Here is a 27,739-nt window from a genome sequence, read left to right on the forward strand (position 1 = left end):
CTAAGAAATGAGGTGACTCAGGTTTTGGGCTGATCACCAGAAAGAACAGCACAGCTGAGTAGAAAGCTGGGACTGTAGACTGAGTTCAGTCATGTGGCCAATGATTCAATCAACCATGCCTGCACAGTGAAATCCCAATAAAAACTGGATGCCGAAGCTCCCTGGAGCTTCCTGGTTGGTGAAGCCATTGTTGGAAAGTGATGAATACTAACTCCATAGAGAGAGGGCACAGAGCTCTGCATCAGGAACCCTTCTGGACTTTGCCCGATGTGTCTCTTCACTTGGCTGGTTCTGATTTGAATTATTTATAATAATGCTTTAATCATAACACTTTCCTGAGTTCTCTGAGTCTTTCTAGCAAATTACTGAACCTGAGGGAATCCTAAGAACCCATGAGTTGTATCCAATTGGACAGAAGTTTGGGGAACCTGGAGACCCTAAAGTGTGGCTGGTGTTTGAAGTGAGGATAGCTCTGTTGGGGACCATGCCCTTTAACCTGTGGAATGTGACACGGGTTAAACCAGGTGGTTAGTGTCAGAATTGTATTTCAGGATACCAGTCAGAAGAGGTGCTCGGGAATTTCAAGCCTCATTGGGAAAAAGATAATGTTAAAGACCATACCAAATATGTAGAAATCATCTGGAATTGAACTGGGAGGTGTTGAAGATATTCGGAAGACTTCTAGGAATGTAAAGCTGCAGCTTACTATTAGTATTAGTTTTCTAGAGTTCCGAGGACAAAATACCACAGACTGTGTGGCTTAAACCACAGAAACTTGTGTTTTCACAGTACTAGAGATGAGCAGTACTAGATCAAGGTATCAGCAGGTGTCTTCGTCCCTTCAGGCTGCTATCACTGTAACTACACAGTTCTGGAGGCTGGAAGTCCAAGATCAGGGTGCCAGCACTGTTGGGTTCTGGTGAACCCCCTCTTCTGGGTTGCAGACTGACTTCTTCCTCTGTCCTCACATGGTGCAAGGGGCAAGCAAGTTCTCCGAGTTCTCTTGTTTAAGGACACCAATCCCATTCATCCCTTTCATGACCTAATCACCTCCCAAATGCCCTGCCTCCTAATATTATCACCTTGGGGATTAGGATCTCACGTGGGAATTGTGGGGGGTGGGGACATGTTCAAATGATAGCATAGCATTGGTTTCTTCCAAGGGGTTTTCTTTGACTTGCAGGTGGTCGCCTTCTAGCTGTGTCCTCACGTGGCCTTTTTTCTGTACCGTACACTCTGGTGTTTCCTCCTCTTCTTATAAGGACCAGTCCTACTGGATTAGACCCTGACCCTCACAGCCTTATTTTAACTTAATCACCTCTTTAAAGACCTTATCTCTCAATGTGGTTATATTCTCAGGTTCTGGGATTTGGGAAATCAACACATAAATTTGGGGCGGACACAATTCAGTCCATAACACTGCAGTTTTGAGAACCACCTAAATATAACATATTAATTGAAAACATGAGTTTGGAGGCAGTTCTTAAGGGAAGAGGTATAAAAGGGAACATAGATAAGAGCTGTTAATATAGAACTTGGAAAACTCACATAACAAAATTACACACAGTCAGCAATTAGAAATCTAAGAATACTTGAAAATCAAAGGGGCAAGAAGGGGACAATAAAATGCTCAACTATCCGAATACCACAAATCGTTCATGTAATTAGTCAGTTGGTTACTCACCTAACGAGAACATATCACTGTAACTATTGCAACAATTACCTAAGTGTTGAGAGAAGAGGCTAATCTGGAAGGCAACTTCCCCAAAAAGGGGAAGAAGACGAAGAAAAAGAATAATGGGTCTGGGCCGAAAAAGAACAAAGAATGAATATCCATGAGAATATCTGTTTCATGAGGCCTTTTATTGAAAAGTGTCCTCTGACCCACACTTGGAGGATCAGCCGATTGCCTATCTGAATATCTCTGCTATCCTAGGCATCTAAAAAAAAAAAAGGAACACGCTCCTCACCCTCTCCCCAGGCTGAGAAAAATCTCTCACTGATTTTCCTTGAACTCTTCAGGAGAGAGGAGGAAATAGAAATAAAATGTTAATAGGCTGATTAGGTATATAAATAGAAGTACTACTCACTTTTTTCTATTCTTATAAATGCTTAGCAAACTATCTAGGAAGGAGGATCCTTTCATTGGCTCACCAAGTATTAGAAGGCACTGAGGAATAAATAGTATCTAATTCTATATTCTGTCATTGAAAATAGTCCTTGAAATGACCATAGCAATTTAAATCAGAACTCAATAAGTGACCTGACAGATCCTAACTCGATTAAGAAAAATGCATCAAAATTTCAAAATAGGCTTTACTAACATACATGATTTAATAAGCGCTAAAGCTATAGATTTTTCTAAAGACAACTGTAATTGGATCATAGCAGTGAGTACATGAAACCACTTTCAATGGACTATATTACTTCCAAAATGTCTTAAAATGGTGTTTGCTTCCTGGGCATGATTTTTCTGCAAGCAGGGCTGCTGCATTCCCTTGAACTGTTGCTAGTCAGCTCCACAGATACCACGAAGGTTAATTCAAGAACAGAAAATGACATCAAATTGCCATGCTCAGAATGAAGTTCAGTATATATTTATTCATCTTATTTTAGTCAAAGGAAGTAAAAAGTAAGAACACCATATAAATAATGCATAAAGTTAACAATATAGATTTAACAATTATAGCAATATAGATTTAACAATAGTTAAATAGTTAACAATAGTTAAACAATAGTTAAATCTATAACAATATAGATTTAACAATAGTTAACAATTCCTTTCCAACAAAAAGGAATGAATCTTATCTATTCCACTATAACTAAGCATTCTCTTTGAAAATAAGGAGAATGATTAACTAAGCTTTGGGTTACTATCCAATTATACTGGTTAAGAGTCTCCCTAGGATGTTAAATATTCATTTTTATAAACAAGAATATCATGTTGAGGTAATAATAGTGAGCAGAGCCTATATTTCTAAGTTAGCTGGCAGACTTGGCTTTTATCTTCTTCTTCACCAGATAATGTAACTTCCCAGAACAGTATACATAGAATCCCGTCCATTAAAAAAAAATTAATCAATAGGTCTATGAAAGAAATGGAAAATTTTATTCAAGCCAATCTGAGGATTTTTTTTTTTTTTAATTTTTTTGGCTGCGTTGGGTCTTTGTTGCTGCACGTGGGCTTTCTCTAGTTGTGGCGAGAGGGGGCTACTCTTCGTTGCGGTGCGGTGGCTTCTCTTGTTGCGGAGCACAGGCTCTAGGCACGCGGGCTTCAGTAGCTGCGGCACACGGGCTCAGTAGTTGTAGCTCGCGGGCCTCTAGAGCGCAGGCTCAGTAGTTGTGGCGCACGGGCTTAGTTGCTCCACGGCATGTGGGATCTTCCCGGACCAGGGTTCGAACCTGTGTCCCCTGCATTGGCAGGCGGATTCTTAACCACTACACCACCAGGGAAGCCCCAATCTGAGGATTTTCACCCAGGTAACAGTCTTTCAGAAAGCTCTGAGGGCTTCCAGAGACTAGAGGGAGAAGCCAGTATATATGTGATTTTGGTGAAGGGGTGTGTGCAATGAGGCACACATTTTGATAGAAGGTTATTATGAGTCTCGAAGAACAGATATCTTAGTTAATGGCTTTAGTGCTTTTCTAAGTATGGGAAGATAGGAAAAACTGGGCTCATAAAATTTTCTCCTGAAAATATGCATCTATCCGAGGGCCAGTTCTGCCAGTTTTCCTAGAGCACAGAGGGCCTCATCCTGATTTTCAGCCTGAATCCCTTTCAGCATGTGCTATAGGTCAGCGACGGCCATGGCTAATGACTTGATTCTTGTAGAACTGGGTGGTGGGCAACATTCTTTACTTTATAATCCCCTCCCTTTTGGTCTTAATTTCTACCAAGATTTGGGAGGTATTTCATGACCAGTTTGTCCCATGGTGCTAGGAATGCTTATTCCCAGGTCAGGCAAGGATTTCATTGATGGGCCACTCAGTGTGCTGTTATTGGACTTGGCCATGTCAATAGTAGGCAAAAGCCTCTGGGCCGCCTGTCTTACTAGCCTGTAATGGTCCTGGAAAGGGTTCCCCCTTGTTGCTTCTTCCCATATCCAGAGTTACACTATTACCATCATTGATCTTACAGGACCATACATTTGATCAGTCCCTTCAAGTTGCCTAGTTGTCACTACTTTTATTGGAGCTCAGTCACACATTTGGTACTACAAGTGTCAACAAAAGGTTAATCAGTCGATCTAAGAAAGAAATGGAAAACTTTACTTGAGGTAAATTTGAGGATTATAACCTGGGAAGCGCATCTCAGAAAGCACCGAGAATTGTTCCACCTGTTAGAAGTCAAGGCGCAGTTATGTAAGGTTTTGGAGACAGAGGGCAGTACGTTAAAAGACGTATTATTGACATTTTACACCGCCCAGAGCTAAGCTTCATGTGGCCCCTTATAAGAGCAAGAAGGAATGTTGCCTCTTAAGGAGCTGTCTTGTTGATGTTAGGAGAATGTTGTTCTTTATGGCTGAGCAGGTATTTCTGCCAATGGGGGAGGTTTGGTGGATGCCTAATGCAGACACACAGTGCATAGGAGGTGGGGGGAGGGAGGAGGCCAAGGGGCAGAGAAATATTTTTATGTTTCAATGTTTCTTGTCTTGCCATAAAATATGAATTTTATCTCACACAAGAAACAATAATCTTATCAAATAGGCAGAGTACAAGTAATAAAGCTAGTACTATTCGTAAGGTCATATGTAAGTAATGCCGTCTTCTAAGGAGTTACATGGCTGGGCCAGAAGAAGAAAAATGGGTCTTTATGGCTGAGCAGGTATTTCTGCCACTGGGGAGGTCTGGTTAAGACGTAAAGCAGATGCACGATGCACACCCGAGGGGAGAGGGAAGGCCCAAACAGGCAGTGAACACATTTTTATTTCATTTTCTCTTGTCTTGCCTCAAAATATGAATTTCATTTCATCAACTCCTGACATGTTTCTCACAAAAATAAAACATCTTGAGAAGGCAAATGTCCCTGGTTCTTTTTCTAACTGGGTATTTGATTTCTTTCCAAAAGCTGTAGCTCTTTGTATTTTTTTATGGCATCCATATTCTGCATGTATCATCTTTATCCATGTATTTGAATTATAGTTAGTCATTTGTTCTTAAGCAATTGTGGAGGAACTGGCTCAGAACAGGAATATTTAAAAGCTTCTCTGCCATAAACTCAAGAATGTTTGCTGTTATGACTATTATAACACAGTGATTATAAAGTGAGACAGGATCTGCTGTTTTGTTTTGCTGAACTGTTTTTCTTAGCTGAAGCGATAAAACTGAGGCTACGGAGCTCCGACGTGGCTCACTTCACAAAAAGCTTAAACAACTCACAGCGTTTAAAGCTGCTTTTAACAGGCGGGTGGGGCCTGAATGAACTTGGAAATACCATTAAATCACTAAAATTACATGCACTGTGTTGGAGAGGAAAAAATTTCCTTCTTCCCTTCTAAGTTCTTTGGCTGGTCTCATCATCAAACTGACATAAGACAGATGAGCAGGAGAAAACCCAAGTTTAATAACATGTATATCTCCTATACAACATGGGAGAGACCCAGGAAAACAGTAACCTGCCCAAGTGTGCAAAGTCATCATCATAAAACTATCTTCAGGGTTTCCCTGGTGGCGCAGTGGTTGAGAGTCCGCTTGCCGATGCAGGGGACACAGGTTCGTGCCCCGGTCCGGGAAGATCCCACGTGCCGCGGAGCGGCTGGGCCCATGAGCCATGGTCGCTGAGCCTGCGTGTCCGGAGCCTGTGCTCCGCAACGGGAGAGGCCACAACAGTGAGAGGCCCGCGTACCGCAAAAAAAAAAAAAAAAAAAAAAACTATCTTCAGCTGAAGACAAAAGATGTTGAGGGAACAGGAGTCCGTTTCGGCAGGTGACCAGGAAAAGCACAGGAAACTAGGGTGAGGTTGTTAGGCAGATTTAAGTTCTTGCCTTGGCCATTGATAAGAGTTTCTAGAGATAAGGTCATTCTCCTCTTCCTGGTACAGGGAAGGAGACACTCATAAATGGAGGTTTTCCTTGTACTGTAAATGTCTCTTACAAAAGGGTAACTTCTCTTTGATTTTCAGCGCTCCTCCCACGTCTGCTGTTTCTTAAACAATAACCAGCCTAAAATAATCCTCATGCAAAAGACACATATTTTGAGGTGGTAAATTCTGCTCCCCTACAATTGTGCTGTGTTTGTCTACACATAAGTGCACTTTTCTGGTAAGAAGTTTCACACTTTCAACGGATTCTCAAGAGAGGTCTGTACTTTTAAAAATGTGATGAACAACTGAGTTACTCACTCTCCTTATTTCTGGTCACATCCAAAAGCACAAAATGAATGCATTTATTCTTTGCTTTTGCTTAACATGTATTAAGCACTAATCAAGCTTCTAAGAAAATTGCAATTTAGTGGAAGAAATAGCAATTATAATACTAAAGTATATGCATGTTAAAGGATAGTGGGGTTTTTTCCCCCAATTTATTTATTTATTATTGGCTGCATGTGGGCTTTCTCTAGTTGCAGTGAGTGGGGACTACTCTTCCTTGTGGTGTGCAGGCTTCTCATTGCAGTGGCTTCTCTTGTTGCAGAGCACAGGCTCTAGGAGCGTGGGCTTCAGAAGTTGCAGCACGTGGGCTCAGTAGTTGTGGCTTGTGGGCTCTAGAGCACAGGCTCAGTAGTTGTGGCGCTCGGGCTTCATTGCTCCGTGGCATGTGGGATCTTCCCGGACCAGGGCTTGAACCTACGTCCCCTGCATTAGCAGGCAGATTCTTAACCACTGTGCCATCATGGAAGTCCAGGATAGTGTTTTTTAAAAGATAAAAGCATGGCTTTCAAAAATGTAAAATGAGCAAACGTAAAAGATTTTACTAAATTTGTTAATTAACAAGGGAATTGGTAAGGTGTTACAATCAGTTCAGAGCATAATTTTTTAAAAAGCTATACAAATATAGTCAATAAGGAATGTTAAAACACATCTATAGGGCTTCCCTGGTGGTGCAGTGGTTGGGAGTCCGCCTGCCAATGCAGGGGACACGGGTTCATGCCCCAGTCCGGGAAGATCCCACATGCCGTGAAGCGGCTGGGCCCGTGAGCCATGGCCGCTGAGCCTGCGCGTCCGGAGCCTGTGCTCCACCACAGGAGAGACCACAACAGTGAGAGGCCCACGTACCGCAAAAAACAAACAAACAAACAAAAACACATCTATAAGTCCATGTAACACTGGTCTATCCACAGGACAATAGTCAACTATTGAATACACTCCACAAGGACCCAATTTGTTTGTATTTCCTGAAAAGAATCATTTGCACCATTAAAAGTCTTAAACAGCTCAGAGGTGTGAAAAGCACAGACAACCTAGAAGAGTTCACTATAAAGGATATGAGCAAATCTCTGCCCCAACTGCCCTCAGGTCTGTCACAATTCTTCCTGCCAGAAATCTGCAAAAAAATTGTGATCAAGTTTTTTCTGTGAGACAAAAAGCAAGCAACTAATTGGATTGAGGGAATTAAAATAAGTTCCCATGGAAGTGACACGTGAAATGAATATTGAAGAATGAATGTGAGTCTGAACTTTGTGCAAGGCTGTTTTATATCTGTAAAACAGTGGAAAGCTGATAGATGACAATGGAAATGTAATCTGAGTCGATTTTGAAGAACTTTGAGGTCCCAGTGGAGAAACTTGTCTTTATAATTTTCCAAAGTCCTGCTAACAGTAGAGGAAGGGCACTTCCATGCTTGAGGGAGCCTGAGACTGTAGCCTAAGGCTTCCCGGTGAAAAAGTCAAATTTACCTGCAACCATCTGTTTCATCGGCTTTCATTTTTTGTTATGGTTTTTAATTTGATAATATGTGAAATTATAATTTATTGAGGACAATTTACTATGCCTGATGCCCAAGAGGCAGGCAATAGGTTGGTTCTGAATTTTGGCTGAATGGACATTCCAGAAAAGTGTCCCAGGCTCTGAGTCACAAAGTACATCCACTGTGTCTCTGGAGACACACAAGATCCTCAAATTGAGAGGCATGACAGGCATTGATAACAGGTTGCTAAGAGTGTTTCTTAGAGAAGTAACATGGTTAGCTTTTGTTTTTTGTGTAACTGAGCAGGACCCTATGGGGTCTTTCCGGGATGGACCCTTCCCCCTTATCCTCTGCTGTACCTCCTCTCTGAAGTACCTAGATAATATATCTGGTGCACACGTCCTGAGTTGTTTTACAGATGCTGAAACCACCACCAAAAGGGAAGAAATTAACTACTTGATGATCATGAGCCCCCAGACCTACTGGCACCTAAGGAATAATGATGCCCTGTGACCTCAACATAAACCAATCAGAGACTTGTGTATGAGCTGATTACATGCCCTGTGACACCCCCACCCCCACCCCGCCCTTTGAACCTGCCCTTTGAAGATGGTTTGCTGAAAGCCTTCGGGGAGTCTGGGGTTATCTGAGGCATGGCCCACCAGTTCTCCTTGCTTGGCCCTACAGTAAACCTTTCTCTGCTCTAAACTCCAACGTTTTGGCTTGTTTGGCCTCACTGTGCATCAGTCACATGATTGTGTTCAGTAACATTTGTATTTATCTTCTGAGGAAAGTTACTGGCAACTCCATGAAAACAAGACTTGGATCAGCATTGATAGAAGCAGACCATGGAAAAGCCCAGAAAAGAGATGGGAAGGCATGGACTGAGGTGATGGTAGTTTGGATGGAAGGGTAAAACCTACGTTAAAGAGTTAATTTGAACTTTCTGACCAATTGGGTGCAGGGGATAAGAGTCAGGTACTTAGATGTTTCCCTGGTGGAATCAGTTCGCTGCTAAGCTACAAGAGTTGGCAAAAACTCACAGTTGCAGTCATCTGAGAATTTCCAAATTCCAGGCTTCTTGGATTACTGATAGATCTTTTTTCTAATCTGTTTGGGTAGATTTGTAAAAGACCAGGCCAGCAGTAGAATTTGTCTTTTCTTTTAACTTGGGACTCACATAAGCTTTTAAGATGCCAAGGGAGATGAGATGAACTTCTTTGCATGATCAGAAGGCATATTCTGATTCATGTGCATCTGTGAATAAGTCTTCCACGATTAAGTTCTTGTAAAAAAAAAAAAAACTTTCCATTTTCCTACTTGAGATAAAGCTTCTTATAATGTTATTGCTGTGGTGGAAGAAGTGAATGTGAGGGTGCAAAGCCAAGCAATACTTAAATTTATCTGCCTAAAAAGAAATCTCTGATATGGCATTGCAGCAAATGGATGTCACATAAAAGTTTCTTCTAAATCCCCACATAACTGAACTTTTAGAAACACAACATGAGACCTTAAAAAAACGAGCAGGACTCTGCAGGGCACTCCTGAGTACAAAAGCCCCTCCATGCTACCCCTCTCCCCATTTCTTGTTTGTAGAAGAAGGCTTTAGCCTCCTATGTCTTCCCTGAGTTCCAAAGAGCCCCTGTACAAGCAGTTACTAATTAGGGACGTAAGGGAATGCAGAAACAAAGGAAAAGTAGTTAAACAAGAAAAGTAATGACAATAGTTCAGTGACAGAAGAGTCCTAATTCTTCCTCAAGGGACATGCATACAATCTGACACATATCTTTGAGTTGTTCTGCAGAAACTAGACACCCACCCCCCTTCCCTCTGCCCGCCACCAACGAGGAGGATGGTGACTACGTGCTGACCACAAGCACTAGATGCCAGACTGTTGGAACCAGAATGTTGATGATTAAGATTCCTGAAACACCACCCTGTTACCTCACCACCAACCAATCAGAAGAAAGTCATGCCTCCTGCAGCCCTCACCCCCAAATATTGCCTTTAAAAACCCTTCCCTGAAAGCCATCAGGGAGTTTGAGTTTTTTAAGCATGAGCTGCCCATTCTCCTTCCTTGGTTCCCTGCAAATAAATGCTGTACTTTCCTTCACCACAAGCTAATGTCAGTAAATTGGCTTTGCTGTGTGGCAAGCGAGTGGACTCAAGTTCGGTTCAGTATATAACTGAATGACAAGCTATATAATCACAATGATAAGCTATGTAATGATAAGCTATATAATCACAGACAAAACTGTAAATATGTAAAGTTTCATTGGATGACAGCAGGTAGAACCTAAGAGGAAAGGCCCTATGTTGAAGTAATTTTGCTTACTGAAGTACAAGAAACACACACACACACACACACACACACACACACACACACACACTGCCTAGAGTTACAGACATGGCTTTAAGAGGGCTAGGACACAAATCCCATTTCTCTCGTATTCCAGGAGGCTGGCTTGTTTAAAGGGCATCTGAGGAAAATTATCATAATTTCTTTAATACCACCTGGTCCTGAACTTTCCCACAAGCCTGATCATGTAGAGATTTCCCCAGGAGTTCTGCTTTAGGTAGTTATATCCATCTGACTTATAGGAAAAAGCCAAGAAATTGACAGAAACAAAGAATCCCCTAAAGACACTTAGAGATGTACCAGACTGTAATGTTGCACGTTTCTTATGACAACATAATAGATTAGAACACAGTGGGTTTGCTTGGATAAGAATCAGAAATTTGGGGAAACAATGGCTCTGTTAGCATATGCAGCCTTCACCCTACCATGGAGCCTTAGCACACAGTGGATTTAAAGTTATGGCCTGAGTGGATATTCCCAGCTGGGTTGATTTCTCATGAGCACATATATTCACATGCCCCAGACAAGATCATTTCCAGTTTTTAGCATTTGTAATTCTGGGAAGGGAGAACTAAATTATGTGAGAGCACTCCCGGTGGGAGAACACATAGAGATAGTTGTTCTAGAAGCAGTAAAGCTAGAGCAGTAAAGGGAATTGAAGTTTAGACAAGTCTGAAGCTTCAGACATTTTATTCAATTAACTATAAGAGAAGGGCCTTAGCATTGATTCAAGCTCAAGTCTTAAGTATACAGTACTTGGATTAGACTCATTAGTGAAAACAATTATTTCTGGGGCTTCCTATGAAAATTAACCCCATAAGATGCTCTTATTTTCTTAGAAAATATTAACACTTCAAAAACATTATTAAGTATATTCTAGACACTGGAAACACAAAAGTGAGTATAGATGCCCACCCCGCAAAGGGCTCCCAGTTTCTGCACAAATTACTCATGGATTTGACAACAGAAACGAAATTAGAGAAATTTTATACTTATAAGTTAATTCTTTTCTTGGAGAAGAAAGGCAAAAAAATATTAAAAACAATAAGATATTCTCAAAAATAAAATCTTATGCTACTTTCAAACTGCTGCTTGCCCTTAATCAGATACTCTTATTTTGATCATTTGGTTTCCATGACTATGTGAGCGAATTCATAACATTCAATTCGCCATGAAAACAGACTCCTGGATTCTCTTCAATAGCTCCACTTCCAAGTCTGTTCAGGAACCATTTGTAACTTCCTAGTATGTCTCCCCATCTGTAAAATGGATTTCATAATATATGTACCTAATGGGTTTTTAAAAAATAAGTATCAAAGAGGTAAATCTATATAAATCACAGAGAAGAGTGGCTTCCCCATAGTAAGTTATCAATAAGTGTCAGCAGTTATTATTGCTGTCCAGGCAGTTTTGGTTCCCATGAGGTCAGTGTTCCCTAAACGCTCTGGGATCCTTGCCCCACTCTTTCCTGCTGCCCATGGTGTGAAGTGCTGTAACCTAGAAACTGAGCACTAGCCACAGCTATTTCTCACATGGGACAGGCTGATCGAGCAATAATTCCCAGCTTGGGCATTGGGTATCCTTTCCGTTCCTTCCTCACCAGGACCAGCAGGAGGCAGAGAGCTGAGTGAGTTGTCATGTCTTCTTAGGCTTTCTCAGGTTTTCCTTGTTGGTTTTTTTTTTTTTTTTTGCAGTACGCGGGCCTCTCACTGCTGTGGCCTCTCCCGTTGCGGAGCACAGGCTCCGGACGCGCAGGCTCAGCGGCCATGGCTCACGGGCCCAGCCGCTCCGTGGCATGTGGGATCTTCCCAGACCGGGGCACGAACCCGCGTCCCCTGCATCGGCAGGCGGACTCTCAACCACTGCGCCAGCAGGGAAGCCCAGATTTTCCTTGTTTTTGATGACCTTGGAAGTTTTGAGGAGTAGCAGTCAGGCATTTTGAAGAATGCCCCACTGTTGTGATTTGTCTAATGCTTTTCTTATGGCTGGGGTTATGGGTTATTGGGAGGTAAAGTGCCATTTTCATCATATCAAGTGTACGTATTATCAACATCATTTGTGACTATTGTGTTGGCCTTGATCATCTGGCTGAGGTAGTGGTGGTCAGGTTTATTTACTACAAAGTTACCCTGTTTTTTCCGCTTTCTACACTGTACACTTTGAATGGAAGAAACTATGTGCGGCCCACACCTAACGCGTGGGGTGCTATGTCCTTGAGGACAGTGCAGCTACATAAATTATTTGGAATTCTTCTGCATGGGACATTTGTCTCTTCTCCCCCACTTATCATTTGATCCAATTCATTTTATTTGTATTATTATGGACTGATGGATATTTATTTTATACTTTGGGCTATAATCCAACACTGCTTTACTTAATTTTTTGCTCAAATTGTTCCAGTTTGGGCCACTGGGAGCTCTTTTAATTGTCGCCTCAGCTCCTCTGGCCTACCCCATCAATGTGTGAGGGTTTTGTCTGTGGGTTTTCTTTAAAGCATTTCCTTACTCTCTGGCACTACAAGATGCTCTAAGTTCATCATGGATATTTTCTGCCCAGTTCTAGAATCAGTCATTTCTCCATGAAGCGCTTGTTCCTTTTATTAGAGAATGTACTAGAAAACAAGATCTCGGGCTGGATGTGCTTGTTGTCATCCCTTTTAGCCCTTCTCAGCTGACAGAGAAAAAAAGTATGCTCTGCGTTTATATGAATCTGTGTATATACACATATCTATAAATATTTCTATATGTAACGTATCTATATTAAGCTAAATGTAAATTTATACTGATGTCTCCAATTCTAATCCATTGCCACATGGATCATTCAACCTCTTCCTTTCCTAACCTGTAATTTCCCACTCCAACTGGGAGAAACCTGGCTTCTAGCATATATTTATTGTATGTTCCCATTCCCGTACACAAGTATAACAGCATCAAAATTGTCAACCATAGTCCCATAGGAAACAACTTTATCAACAAGAGTGCAGTAATTATTTGTAGTTCCTTTTGCCTTTAGTCTTACAGGCTCTACACACTTCCAGAGATACTGAGATCAGCACCTATTCCATGCATCTACTTCAGCGAGGTTGCTTCATACATTTGTAAAACAGATTTCATTGGCATAGTCTGCATTCCTTCCTCAAATCCTTCAGCCTCCTAAAAGATACTTTTAAATGGCATGTATAAAAATCTAGTACACGTCTATGGGTCTAGAAAAATAAATAATGGACTGTGTCCACCATGATGGTATCATATAAAACAGTATTACAGCCCTAAAAATCTCCTAAGCTTCACTTATTCTTCCTTCCGTCTTCTCCCCAAACTCCTAGCAGCCAATGATCACTTTATTGTTTCTGTAGTTTTGTGTTTTCCAGCATATCACATAATTGGAATCATACAATATGTAGCCTTTTCATCCTGGCTTCTTTCACTTAGCAATATACATTTAAGTTTTCTTCATATCTTTACATGGCTTGATAGCTCATTTCTTTTTATTACTGAATAATATTCTGTTGTATGAAAGCACCACAGTTCATGTATCCATTCATCAATTGAAGAACATCTTGACTGCTTCCCATTTTTGATGATTATGAATAAAGCTGCTATGAACATTTGCATGAAAATTTTTATGTGACCATAGTTTTCATTTATTTATTTATTTTTCCTCACAAATCACATCTCAGAAATTTTATTCAATGCTTCGGAGCTTAAAATATTTTTTGTATTTTTTGCCCTTTTTTGTTTTTTTTAAATCTTTATTTTATTTTGGAGCATAGTTAATTAACAATGTTTTGTTAGTTTCAGGTGTACAGCGAAGTGCTTCAGTTATACATGTATCTATTCTTTTTCAAATTCTTTTCTCATTTAGGTTATTATAGAGTATTGAGCAGAGTTCCCTGTGCTGTACAGTTCGTCCTTGTTGGTTATCTATTTTAAATATAGCAGTGTGTACATGCCAATCTGAAACTCCAAATCTATCCCTTCCCTCTACCCTTCCCCTCTGGTAACCATAAGTTCATTCTTTAAGTCTGTGAGTCTGTTTCTGTTTTGTAAATAAGTTCATTTATATATATATTTTTAAGATTCTGTATGTGATAGCATATGATTTTCGTCTTTCTCTGTCTGACTTACTTCACTTAGTATGATAATCTCCAGTTCCATCCATGTTGCTGCAAATGGCATTATCTCATTGCTTTTAATGGCTGAGTAATATTCCACTGTATATATGTACCACTTCTTTATCCATTCTTCTGTCGATGGACATTTATGTTGCTTCCATGTCTTGGCTATTGTACACAGTGCTGCAGTGAACATTGGGTTGCATGTATTTTTTCAAATTAGAGTTTTCTCCGGATATATGCCCAGAAGTGAGATTGCTGGATCATAAGGCAGTTCTATTTTTAGTTTCTTAAGGAACCTCCATACTGTTCTCCATAGTAGCTTCACCAATTTACATTCCCACCAACAGTGTAGGAGGGTTCCCTTTTCTCCACACCCTCTCCAGCATTTATTGTTTGTAGACTTGTTAACGATGGCCATTCTGACTGGTGTGAGGTGATAGCTCATTGTAGTTTTGATTTGCACATAAAGCTGCTATGAACAGTGTGAAGGTTTTTGTGTGAACATAGTTTTTAAATCAATTAGGTAATATCTAGGAGCAGAATTGCTAAATTATATGCTAAGACTACAGTCTAGCTTTCTAAGATACTGCCAAACTGTCTTCCAAAGTGGTTGTACCATTTTGCATTTCCTCCAGCAACGACTAGCGTTCCCTTTGCTCTTTATCCTCATCAGCATTTGTTATTGTCAGTTTTTTTAAAAAAAATTTTTAACTGTTATAATGGGTAAGTAGTGGTTTGTCATTATTTTAATTTGGAATTTGTGCTTTCATTTTCATACATTCAATTCTATGTACATTATAAACCCCAAAATACATTAAAAAATGTTTTTGCCTTTAACAATTGATTATCTTTTAAAGAGATGTAGGTAAGAAAAATGTACAGTTACCCAGGGATCAAATCAAGATGGTGGAGTAGGGAGATCCTGAGCTCGCCTCCTCTCACGGACACACCAGAACTACAACTACATATAGAACAACTCTCTCTGAGAATAACACGAAGACTAACAGAACAGATTTTCTACAACTAAGGATGTAAAGTAAAGGCCACATCGAGACGGGTAGGAGGGGACAGAGGTGCGGTCTAGGTAGAACCCACGCCCCTGGAGCAGTGACCATAGCAGGAGGGACATCACAGCAATGGAGGTCCTCCCGAGGAGCAGGGAGTCTGAGCCCCATGTCAGGACCCTCAGCCTGGAGGATCCTGCACTGGGAAGATGAGCTCTCATCACGTTTGCCTTTGAAAACCAGCGGGGCTTCTGTCTGGGAGAACCTTAGGGCTATGGAAACTGAGACTCTGGTCTCGAGGGGCTTGAGTGCAAATTCACTCACTCTGATTCCCAGCCCAGAGGCAGCAGCCTGAAAAGCACCTGCCTCTTATGAAATGGAGATACAGTGACTAATTTTAGGGCATGTGCTGGAGGGACAGGGATCTGGTAGATCTTTCTCTGGGGAAGGAGGTGCTGGTGGGCACCATTTGTTTTTTCACTATACTCTGACCTTGCTGGCCTGGCACTGGCAGCCACCATTTCTGTCACTCTCTATCACCTAGCTCACCCCGTGTGCCCCTCCCCAGGGCTCCACTGAGGAATTTCCCTGCCCAATCCACCCAGCCAGCTGGCCCCTCTAAAGCAGTTTCTGCCCTGCCCCACCGGCCAGGCGGCCCCAGCCAGCACTGGAAACCCTTCCAAGTCTCCTGCTCTGGGAAGCGACCCAGCTCAGCAGTGCCTCCACGGCGGTCACAGCGGCCTCATTTGTTTCTTGATTCTACATGAACATTATCTTTCACTGCCTGGTATCTAACAGCTCAAAACCCATGTGTCATGTATTTTGGTGAAGGGGAAGTCTGGCCCCTGTTAGCCACATTAGACAGAAGTGCAAGTCCTATGACTCATTTCTGAATGAGTATAGTTCTGTTTCTCCTATTCATTCAAGAATAATTTACAGAGTAGCAGAAGTCATCCGGGGCCACTGGCAATTTGAAATGAGATGTGTTATCTTACACACAACATCCGTGTATATTTTTCATCCTATGTCTTTGTGGCACATGTCTCCTCAGGTGAACAGATGATCCAGACAGGTCTGTGTAGCTCAAAATTAAGCATCCTGTTCATTGTTTGATAGGTTATTCAATGTATTTAATGTATGTCCCATTGGCTTTAATCAGGAGCTAGTATTTTCTGTTTCTTCTTGAGTTCACTTCACATCCAGATGACTTCTGCCATTTAGGAGCCCAGATTTCAAAGAGACCTACATCCCACAGGGATGTTTATTACTGCAGCCCACCCACGCTCCGTGAGGAGTCTCATGGACTTTTAGAGAACTCTATACCTCATTCAAGATGTGAAGATATTCATTTGTTTTGGCTTTCAGCAACCGTCCTCGATTCATCTGAATTTCAGAATGTTTGGCTGACATTCTTCAAAGACTGTGGTTTAGGGAAGTAGCTGTTTTCCATTTTCACTGCAAATAAAATTTCCTTTTATATTTTTTTCTTCTTTTGTTGTTCTTTTGGTTTGGTTTCAGCAAGGGTCATAGATTTCACAAGTGCATGACCGTCATTCACTGAAAGCCCTACCTCCATGAATGAAGCTGTAAGTCTTCCATTCATTAAAGTCTGAAACCTCACTCACCTTTCTAAATACGGAGAACAGACGAGAAGGGTGAGTTAGTCATTTAACTATCAATTATTTTTAACAATTTCTCTTACATTGATCTCTTTTCCCCACCACTAAAACACTGGCCTAAGCCTCTATCACTGCATGATTAACTTTGTTCTTTTTGTGTATTATTTAATGTTTAAATAATACACAAAAAGAATGAAATGTTCTTTTTGTGTATTATTTAAAACCCTCCTTCTTTAAAAAGAATGTTCATATTGACTTACAATATGAGATGCAGGTACAAGTCTTTGCTTAGAGGTCACCTTTTCGGTAAGGCTTACCCTGACCATCATATTTAAAACTGCCATCTGTTCTCCCCTGACACTATCTAAATTCACTTTTCTTGCTCTAGTTTTTCTTTTTGTTTTCATAGAGGGTATGTAAAAGCTCTTCAGTATATCCTTGAGGTGTATAATAGTTATATACTACATACTATATGACTTCTAATATATATGACTTCCGGTTTATTATGTTTATTGTGTGTCTCTCTTTCTTAGAAGATGTGCTCATAAGAGCAGGGAATCTTCATTCGCCTAGAACAGAACTTGACATTTGGTAGGTTTTGATACATATTTGTTGAATTAATAAATAGAGCTACAGGTATCTTTCACTTTTTGAAGCTTCTTTTTAGCCACTTCACTTTTACGAAAGACCTACATTAGTGCCTGTCTTCGCTAAACAAGAGAAATCTGAAGAGAATCTTTGCTTTTATGAGAAAAGGTGAAAAGTGAAAACCTCTCCGCATTTACTTTGCAGTGGGGCTTTATAGAGGCGGCACCCCGAGCAGTGAGAGGGGCCCCGCCAAGCCCCTTCCCCAGGATACACTCAGCATCTCAGCATCCAGCCGCCAGAAACTGAACTGTGTCTGTGAGCCTCTGTGCTCTATCTTCATTTCTTTTGCGCATTCATTTGCAAGATGCGTCTTAAGGTAATTGCTTATTCACTTCACACCATTTCAGCTTACAAAAATTTCCATAGGAACGCTCTATATTTATTCTGATAGTGGGGAAACATGTATTAAAAAATAGATAATCCATGTAATAAAGTAAGAGAAACAAATAAATGAGAAGATGGAACTAATTGCTGCATTTGCTGAGTTTCTTGGCAGAAATACAGGAATGTGGTGAGTTACCAAGCTCACTTTTGATATAGATTCAAGATGATCTTTTATTTAGCATTAAACTCTAAAAGAATTATTACAACCTTTTGCCTTGTGTATCTGCTCTTCAAAATTCAGCCTTCTTACTCTCACAGGATTATTCTTGCTAAAGTGCTGCTTTACTACCGAGCATATTGTCCGCTCTTAAAATTTGAGGTGTGCTCACATTTGCTACAGGATAAAATGTGAACTTCTTAGTGGCATTCAAAGTCACTTTCAACCTGACCCTGATTTATTCTATGTCTTTTTCAATCTATCGTTTTCCAAACATTAAACTCCAAGGTTATCTACTTACTGGCCAAAATGTTAATTTAAAAAAAAAAAAAAAAAACCAATACAAAAGCAACTTTTAAAGAGTACTGTGTATCCCTTCCTTCCTCTTTTTTTTATTTACACAGTTTCTGTTGTCTTCATCCACTCAGGCTGCCGTAACACAACACCACAGACTGGATAACTTAAACAGCAGACATTTTTTTCTTGTAGTTCTGGACAGTAAAATAGAAAGTCTAAGATGAAGGTTCTGGCAGGGTTCGGTTGTTGGTGAGGGCTCTCTTCTTGACCTGCAGATGGCTGCCTTCTCACTGTGTCCTCCTGACAAAGAGAGGGAGACAGAGAGTGACAAGAGAAAGCCATCTCTGGTATTTCTTCCTCTTTTATAAGGACACCAGTTTTATTGAATCAGGGTGCCACCTTTATGATCTCATTTAACCTCAGTCACCTCCTTAAAGGCCCTAATCTCCAGCATAGTCACATGTAGGGTTAAGGCTTCAACCTACAAATTTTGGGGAAACAAAGATCAGTCCTGTACACCTGTATATTCAATATGCATTCTGGGTTGTCCTTGACTTATCAATTTCTCTCTCTCCCCCTCTCCCTCTCTCTCTCCCTCTGTCAAATTATTCCTCTTCAGGCTTCCCTGGTGGCACAGTGGTTGAGAGTCCGCCTGCCGATGCAGGGGACATGGGTTCATGCCCCGGTCCAGGAAGATCCCACATGCCGCGGAGCGGCTGGGCCCGTGAGCCATGGCCACTAAGCCTGCGCGTCAGGAGCCTGTGCTCCACAGCAGGAGAGGCCACAACAGTGAGAGGCCCGTGTACCGCAAAAAAAAAAAAAAAAAAAAAAAAAAAAATTCCTCTTCCAACACACTTTACATATCACACTCATCAATTGTTTTGTCTTCCCCTAAGCTCCTAGGACAACTGACAGAGGCATTCATTTGGAAATTAATCATGAACTGCTGCATGGCATTTCTAGAGTTTGTATATTATTCATCCCTCGTGTTGTTTAACTTTTTAAGTGTTTGTACCCTTTCTTTGTAACTAAATTGTAAGGTGCTTGGTGTCAGAGACTATGACATATCTCTTCACGTTCTACAGGCACCTAGCATGTATTCAATGCATATATGCCAACTTTCATTTGTTTCATAACTCTCAATAATTTTTCAAGCATTTGCATGTATAATAACTAATTTGAGTCTTATTATAGTACCTTGTTAGGTAATACTAATCACATTTTAAAGATGAAATGAAAACTCAGAGAAGCTATGTAACTTTTCCAAAATAACACAAGTCAGCAACAGCATTAAGTCTACGCTTTAAAGTCGACTCCTTGTTCTGATATTTTTCCATCCACATTTACTAAGTTATGTTCAGTAGAACCAGGGTTTCTCTAGCTACCCCTCAAATAATGCCAACTACAACAGTAAGCCCTTTCCCCCAGTCCAGGTGGACGGATCTCTAGTAAATGGTAGTTGAATAAATGATGTGGCCGAAGTTATCATCGCTTGCCTTTAGATCACGCCATTGAGTTACCACTTGAGGCAGTGTTAGCTCATCAAGATTCAGAGACACAAAAAGAACCTGTGCGGTTCCCCTGGAGCTGAGGACTCGAGGCCTGCCCTTCCCTTCCCATACATGATCACTCATCGTTTCTGAGGCCTGCATCACTACACTTTCAGACGTAGAACCTGACCCCAGATGGAATGTGCAGTATTCTTCTCCTACCACTGACTGTGACAATGGGCCCCAGGCCAGGGAGAATGTCCGTCGCAGGAGCCACCTTCCAGCCCTGGGGGAGAGGTCCTGGAGCTCAGAGCATCCGTAGGCCAGAGCCCCTAGTGAACAGCCTCCACTCCCTCTGTACTCCTTGGAATTCCTCTCCTCTGGACTTGATTATTTTGAAAAAGGCTGGCAGATCCATCGCAAGGACTGGCATTTCTATTCCTGGCTCAGAATTTGGCTTAAAGAAGCACTTTATACAAATCAATATACACAAGAGACAATACCTTCTTAGAAAGAGACGGAAAGGCTTTGACTTCAGAGAGAATGGGCTCTGAATCCCAGCCCTGCTCTAATGATCAGTGTAAACTTTGGCAACTTAATTTCACTGGGTCCAGTTAGTTTCATTTATAAAATGCACAGAATCTTTACCTTACGTGGTTGAAAGAGGTTGAGAGATAACGTCCATTAAAAGTGTGGAACATTGCCTAGCCTAGGAGGTCAGATACAGAACTGATAGTGAGAGACGGGTTGGGGAATTCTTTCTCCTACTCGGAGCTACCTCAGATGGTAGTGAGAAAGGTCGCCGGCTCGTGGTTAATAGGACTGAGATATTAGGTCAGAGCTTAATAAGTTTACCTTATATAATACAGACAAATGCTTCGCTGGGCATGGTTTGGCCTGAATTGGGAGCACATAGCACACTTGTGACCATAGAATTACTTCCTCATCTAAGAGCTAGGGAGCACATGTGAAATCAGTCCCAGTTGAACTTCAAATGCTCAACTCTCACTGCCCCAGATTGGAAACCTCTTCTTAGTTTTTTCAATAGTCATGCAAAGAGAGACACACATCTTGATTTTCCTTTAATTTTCCTGCAGCTACAAGCATTAACCCAGAAAGCACAGAAGGTGTAAGGGATCTCACAGACAATTCCGTAGGTAGGTGGCACGGAGTCATCAGTTTCCCCTTCTCCCAATTTGCCCATCAAGAGGCCCAAGGGCACCAGCGTCTCCATGCAGCAGCTCTCCAGACAAAGCCGGAGAGGCGAGCTGAAGGTGGCTCACGGCACCTGGCGAGAGCTATTCATGCATCTCTTCCCAACTGTGCGGTCAGTGATGACACACTGGTGCTTGAAATGAGCCATAGAGAGAGGACGCTACGTGACAGGCATATACTATAAATCAGAGCCTTTTATTAGGGGAGATCAGGCTGATTATTATTAACCTCCACACCACTGACGATGACCTTCATCAGTCTAAGGGTCTTTCACAAACGAAGAATCTCAAATGCAGACTGGTTATGACTGAACTTTAATGTCTGTTAGAGGGGAAAGTATTAGTCTAATATTTCACACCCTGTAAAGCTAGATCTTGTGGATTATTGGAAGTGTGTTTACTTAATGGCTCTGAAAAAAGAAAGGTTAACCCTCAAAATCAATGTCGCTGACAGATGAGTGAAATAATAAACATAAACCTTGCAAAGGCTCCTAGCGAGGAGGCCCGCACATCACTCGAAACCTCGCTGGTCTGTGTATTTCCACCGTTTCTGGGGTCTGGCTCAGTCAGGGACACCACAAGCTCGGTTCGCTTTCTTCTGTGGTGTTGCCTGACTTCCGATTCCATGAGAGCCATGCGGTCAAAGGATCAGGGAAACAAAACAAAGAGCATGAAAAGGAAAACAGGAAGGGAATTTGACGGGCGACCCCCAGCGAGGATCTGGTTTGATTTTCATGGCGAGTGTTGTCGTGTAGTTCAGACCAACTTAAGCTCCCCTGTTCCTTTTCATCCCCTCACACTCCACTAAACGAGATTCCAATGCAGAGATGCGGAGCCGATGCCACAAATGTGTTGCTTGGCTTCTGCCAGCTCATATGAGGAACGCTGGCAGGCGACAGTGAACCTGCTTTTGGAACCAATCGACTTGGCAGATGAAGACCTTCAACTTGTAGTGAAAGCAAATTTGGTGTGTTTCCCATGCATCTGTGATCAGAACATACAAGGGTTTTTTTTTTTTTTTTTTCTCCCTAAAGATGATCTGTTCTATTGAAATGCAATTTTAGAAAAGAATCAAGGGGCAATTCTAAGAGTTCATTCTGCCTTTGCCAAAGACGCTCAACCAGAGCAGGGGACTAGCGAAATGGCAGGTATCCGCTCTGGAAGTCATTCCCCCTCTCTCCCAGTTAAACGTCCTTTTTAATGCAGCACTAACGTCTACACGGAAACAAAAACTCTTAAGTATTTTACCATGATTTTCAAGGGAAAACAATGAGATGTGATTGGTCAGAGGCAGGCAGGACTGTCAGGGAATGAGGTACCAAGCTGGGAGGTGTGCCAGCACTAGCCGTCCTCTCTTTCTCTAGACTGACCAGAGCTCAAAGCTGCCTGGCTCTGGCTCCACACGGGAAACCCTTTGCTTTCATTGCGCGGCAAAGAGTTTGGCCTGCTGGCTTCCAGGGAGGTACCAACCACACCTTCCATCCACAGCCTGCTTTTGAATACCTGTACAACCTCGGCCTGCCTGGAATGGTACACAAATGTGAAGTCTGTGCAAAAGTCTCAACTAAAGAACTGAAGAGAATTAGAAAATCTCTCTCTAAAGACCAGAGAACAATTGTGAATATTTACTTTGAATCCCATACTACTCAGCCTCATCCAACAAAGGGAAAAGTGGGAGAGGAGGCTCTTCCCAGGGGGGACGGGAAAACCGGGGGCACACCGTGGTCCGCCATACATCCAATCACTTGCTCTTTGTAGCCACGCCGATGCCCTTCCGTGTGCTCAGGAAGAGGAGATAATATAATCGTCACATCAGACAATCGGGGTTCAAATCCTGGCTCCACCACGTCTTGGCTTGAGAGATTACTTAGAGCATTAAGTCTCCAATCCCTCATCCATCAAGTGAGGAAGATATTAACTGATTGATTTGCTTTGAGGAAGTAAGTGGGTCAGTGCATGGAAGACACTCGATACAAAGTTTGTCTCACGGTAAGTACAATATGGGTACTCTTCTTATTACTGAACACATCAAAAAAAACCTTAAGCCCCTCCAACATATGTTACAAAGCAAAATGCCTTCAGCTACAATATTTACAGTCACCAGAAGCCCAGGGTTCAGGGTGCCAGGCTGGCCTGATCTGTTCATGGCCATTGGAGCAGTTTTCTTAACATCACAACCTGCTTCTCTTCTTGGTGCGGCATTTGAGACCTCACCCCATCGACAAACAGCTTTATACCTTGTAGTTACGGCTCTCTGGTTTAATGCTGTTGATTCTGAACTAACAACCAGAGTATTAATCTTATTATGAATATTCTTTTGTTTGCTCTTGTCATCCGTCCTTCCGATACAAGCAGTCAGGGTATGGCCTGGAGGAGCCTTGCTGCTGGGTTTCAAGGTGGGACGATGAGGTGACTTCCTTTCCAGGGAGGTGAAACTCTTTGATTGTTTTCCCAAGGGAGAGCCAAGCTTAGGAAAATACCCAAGGCTCTTTTTCCTGTACATGTATTTAGTTTTTAGGGGGTCTCCTACGTGCAAACACAGGGTTACCCCCGGGGACACAATCATGAGTTAGAATCACCCCTAGAGAAGCTTCTCAGAGCCAAATGGTTGCCGAACCCATGTTCATGTGCCAGGTGCACCGTGAGACCAAACAAACCACAAGGTCGGAGTTCGGAGCAGAGGAAGGTTTATTGCAGGGCCGCGCAGAGAGAACAGGCGGCTCACGCTCGAAAGACCCAAGCTCCCCGATGGGTTCAGGAAATAGTTTTTCCTTTTTTTCTTTTCTTTTCTTTCTTTCTTTTTTTTGAGCACGCCGTGCAACCTGTGGGATCTTAATTCCCCGACCGGGGATTGAACCCGGGCCCTTGGCAATGAAAGAGTGGAGTCTTAACCACTGGACCGCCAGGAAATTCCCAGGAAAGAGTTTTTATAGGTAAAGTATGGGCGGAGGGCTTCAGGGTGTGTGGCCTTCCTCTGATTGTTTGGTAGTGCGGTGACAGGGTGGTGTTCCAGGAGTCTCAATCATCAGCCTCTGCTTCCAGCCCGTCTGGGGTCCACAGGTTCATGCTCAGCCTGAGGTTACCATCCTCCCCCTGGGTGGGGGCCTGAGAACTCTGAGATGTGTGTCAGATCCCCCAGGAGGAGCCAGGCCTGGGCCCCGTCTCTACACTACTCGTTCTCCCTGCCTTCCTTCACTCCCCTAGTTCGTAACTGGTTGAATCTGCCCTTTGGAACTCAGGGAAGGTCTGGGAGGCGGAAACCTTTTTCCTACAAACAAGAAACGGGGGACACAGCGGGGCTTCTGTACTTGGGAAAGCCCCACAGAGTCTTGCTTGGTTTCAATCCCCCCTTTTTGATACTCCTCAATCTTGAGGGCACAGGTGTTGGACAAGAAAGGGAATAACGTTTTGGATAGAGATGTTAATCACAAACTCGGTAGAGGAGGATTTGGTTTCGGGGGGATTCAGTTTCAAGATGGCTGAGAGTGTCTGCTCGTGGCTGTCCGTGATTCAAGGGAGGGGGATGTGCTGGAAATGTTACCCCCGTGAGCAGCATGGCGTATCCTCAGGTTAGTTTTCAGAATCGCCACCATCAATCTTTCCATGACTAAACTTCATTAAGTGGTAACGAAGCCTGGAAGGCTTACACTCCCATCCTGGCGGAGCCCAGTCCCAAGGCTCATAGACCTGCCCTGGAACCTCCCGCGTCATCCCAGATGAGTTAACTCACACTTCCCGGTGGCTCAGTTGTCTTATCTATAAAATGGGGCCAATCACAGTGCAAGAGCTTAGGGATGCTCTGAAGATTAGACGAGATAAACGATAGAATGACAAGCCCTCAACACACCTTCCTAATAAAACTAGTAATTTAACAAGAGATCATCTTAAAATGTGTAACTACAAATCTGTTTCATGAAGATTACAGGTATGGTTAACTTTTGCTTGAAAAGCAAACGGAGTCTTCCACTCTCTTTAATAAGCTACATCACTGCTGACGGCGCTTCTGGTAGTGGTGCTTTTCCAGCCTGGGCGAATCAGCAGAGGAGATTCACAAACACTCGTGCCTGGACTTCACCCCTACATATTCTGGTTAATAGCTTTGGGATTGGATCCCAACCCTGAGTGTTTTAAAAAAAAATCTTTCCAAGTGATTAGCTAGTACAGTTAATTTTGAGAATGACTTGGGTCAGAAGAGTAAGTACAACTTGACCCTTATTGAGTTCAATTGGACATCCAGGCTGCCATCGTAGGGTGTTTCCTTAGTTTAGCTGCTACGGATGACAATGGGGATTCACAGTCAAACAGGTTATTTTGAAAAATGTGGCACTGAAACTGAATTCTAATTTTCTGATATATGTTAAAATGCTCATGTCCAACTGTTAGACCCTCAGAGGTCTGAAGATCCAGAAACCTGAGGACTACATTTCTATGGTCATTTCTTAAGAAGATGAATAATAGTAATACCATTACTATGAAAAATGGTAATAGCTACTATTTGTTTAGCACGTTCTTAAATGTAGACTGAAATTTTATGTACCCCCCAAATTCATATGTCAGACGAAGCCTTACCTTCCAATGTGATAGTATTTGGAGGTGGGGACTTTGGCAGGTTATTAGATTTTGAAGTGGTCATGAAGGTGGGGTCCCCATGATGGACTTAGTGTCGTTGTAATTAGACAAAGAGAGGAAAGAACTCTCTCTCTCTCTCTTTCACAGGACAGTGAAAAGGTGGTCATCTACAAACCAGGAAAAGAGCCCTCACCAGAATCAGACTAGGCTGGCACACTGCTCTTGGATTTCCAGCCTCTAGAACTGTGAGAAGATACATTTCTGTTGTTTAAGCCACTCAGTCTATGGTATTTTGTATGGCAGCCCTAACTGACAAAGACAGTACCTCTCACTAAATTAGGATATCATCTAGTGATTAATAAGACACACTGGGACTGATCCTCTGTTCCACACTGATGCCATAGCAGAGGTGTGGTCTTAAACTTCTCTAAGCCTCACTGAACTGTGGGGAGGATTAAATGAGATGAGGCACGCAAGGCACAGCAGAGCACCCTGCTTAGCATCGTAGCCACAGCAGCAGCAGAAACAATACTGTTATTGTGCTGACACTCAGAGAGGTTCGTTCCATCAGCTAAATCTACATGGCTTCAGAGAGCGCAGTACCTGTTCAAACATGCATTTCTGAACAACAAACCATATGACCTTATTACTGTAATACACTATCCTTGCCTTTTCCCTTCAACAGATACCTGTTTTGGCATAATAATATTCCTTCTATGATAATATGAAGGCTATGTTTAAATCTGGCTATCATTGGCAAAGATCCCCTACGTAAACTTAATTTTCTGATGACTATTATATCTGTCAGTATCAAAAGCGTTTTTCAAAGCATACAATTCTGTCTTTCAAATACAACAAACCAAAGATAGAACGTAAGGTGTTAAAAACATATCAGTAATACATATGGAATTATGAGATCAGTTCCACCGAACTTGGTGTTCTATGGCTTGGAGCTACCTATGGAAATGTAATATCCTCTTTACTTGAAAAACCTCATAGCCTTGGGATGCCAGCTCCCTTATTTTCCATGTGAAATTTGATCCTATCTTGACATTCTAAAGTCATTTAAACCCCAGATCACAGAAGGGTTTATGAGATATAATCCTAAATGAAATGACATGATTGTCTTGCGAATACGGATATATACAAGTGCTAAATTCTTTGAGATCATTAAAAAAATGTATTAGAATATGTCAAGGTAAGCTTATTCTAGATGGACATTTCAATCTAGATTATGAATGCATCTAGTTACAACCAACTTTTCTCAAAGTACAGCTAACTGGTATAGTTTCTTTAAAAGGGTCATAATCAGTCATACTTGCTCTAAGTTCAGGAATGTCTACCGAGCCTAAGTTAGTATGACCTAGAACTGCATATTTTGAAGCCATCAGCTTCTGCAAGGAGAGAATTTGATCTAGCATTATTCAAAATAAGGCAAACTATGCTGTAGTAACAAATAAATCCCTAACGTCCCTGGCTGGAGAAAGATTTAGTTTTCACTCATATTACCTGTTAATACAGGTCAGCAGGAACTCCGCACATAGTCAGGAACCCAAACACCTTTAGTTCTCTGCTGTTTCAATTTATAACATCCAGACTCACTGAAGCAGAAAAAGAGAGAGAGAGAGAGAGAGAGTGTGTGGCTAACTCACACCTCTACTAAATGCCTTGGGCTGGAAATGCTGCATTCACTTTCACTGCTGGCCCATTGGTCAGAATTAGGCACACTACCCTGCCTAACTGCAGGGGCTGGGAAATCTTTCCACATGCCCAGGGAGGAAAGGAGAGAGCCAGATCGGGTAAGCAATACTAACCTCTATCACAGACCCAAAGAAAGATATCTCACAGCAAGTTCAAACAGTAAGTATGCGGAAGATGCTAAAACCTGGCTCATAATGTACTACAGATACATCCATGTTTGTTTTCCACAATGAACCACACAGCTCCATTTAAGCCACTGATAATACAATCCTGATTACGCTCTAAGGATTTTTTCCTGTACATGCCCACGCTCTTTACCTAAAAAGTTTTGCAAAATAG

General features: G+C 42.0%; 1 protein-coding gene across 15 annotated transcripts in view; it reads right to left on the reverse strand.

Moving 5' to 3' along the window:
- The window catches only part of C17H8orf34 (chromosome 17 C8orf34 homolog), a 452,646-nt gene that overhangs the window by 92,070 nt on the left and 332,837 nt on the right, over positions 1–27,739 (reverse strand). For 9 of the 15 annotated variants that reach the window (XM_067712117.1, XM_067712124.1, XM_067712119.1 and 6 more), the window contains one exon: positions 18,539–18,726. The exons of the other annotated variants lie outside the window; for them this stretch is intronic. In XM_067712117.1, coding sequence (XP_067568218.1) covers positions 18,554–18,726 — 173 coding nt within the window. In that variant the 3' untranslated portion in view covers positions 18,539–18,553. Of the gene's footprint in view, positions 1–18,538; positions 18,727–27,739 lie in introns of those variants that run through there. 15 annotated transcript variants of the gene reach the window in all.

Source organism: Pseudorca crassidens, chromosome 17, assembly GCF_039906515.1.
Source record: "Pseudorca crassidens isolate mPseCra1 chromosome 17, mPseCra1.hap1, whole genome shotgun sequence".
NCBI classification, from domain to species: Eukaryota; Metazoa; Chordata; class Mammalia; order Artiodactyla; family Delphinidae; genus Pseudorca; species Pseudorca crassidens.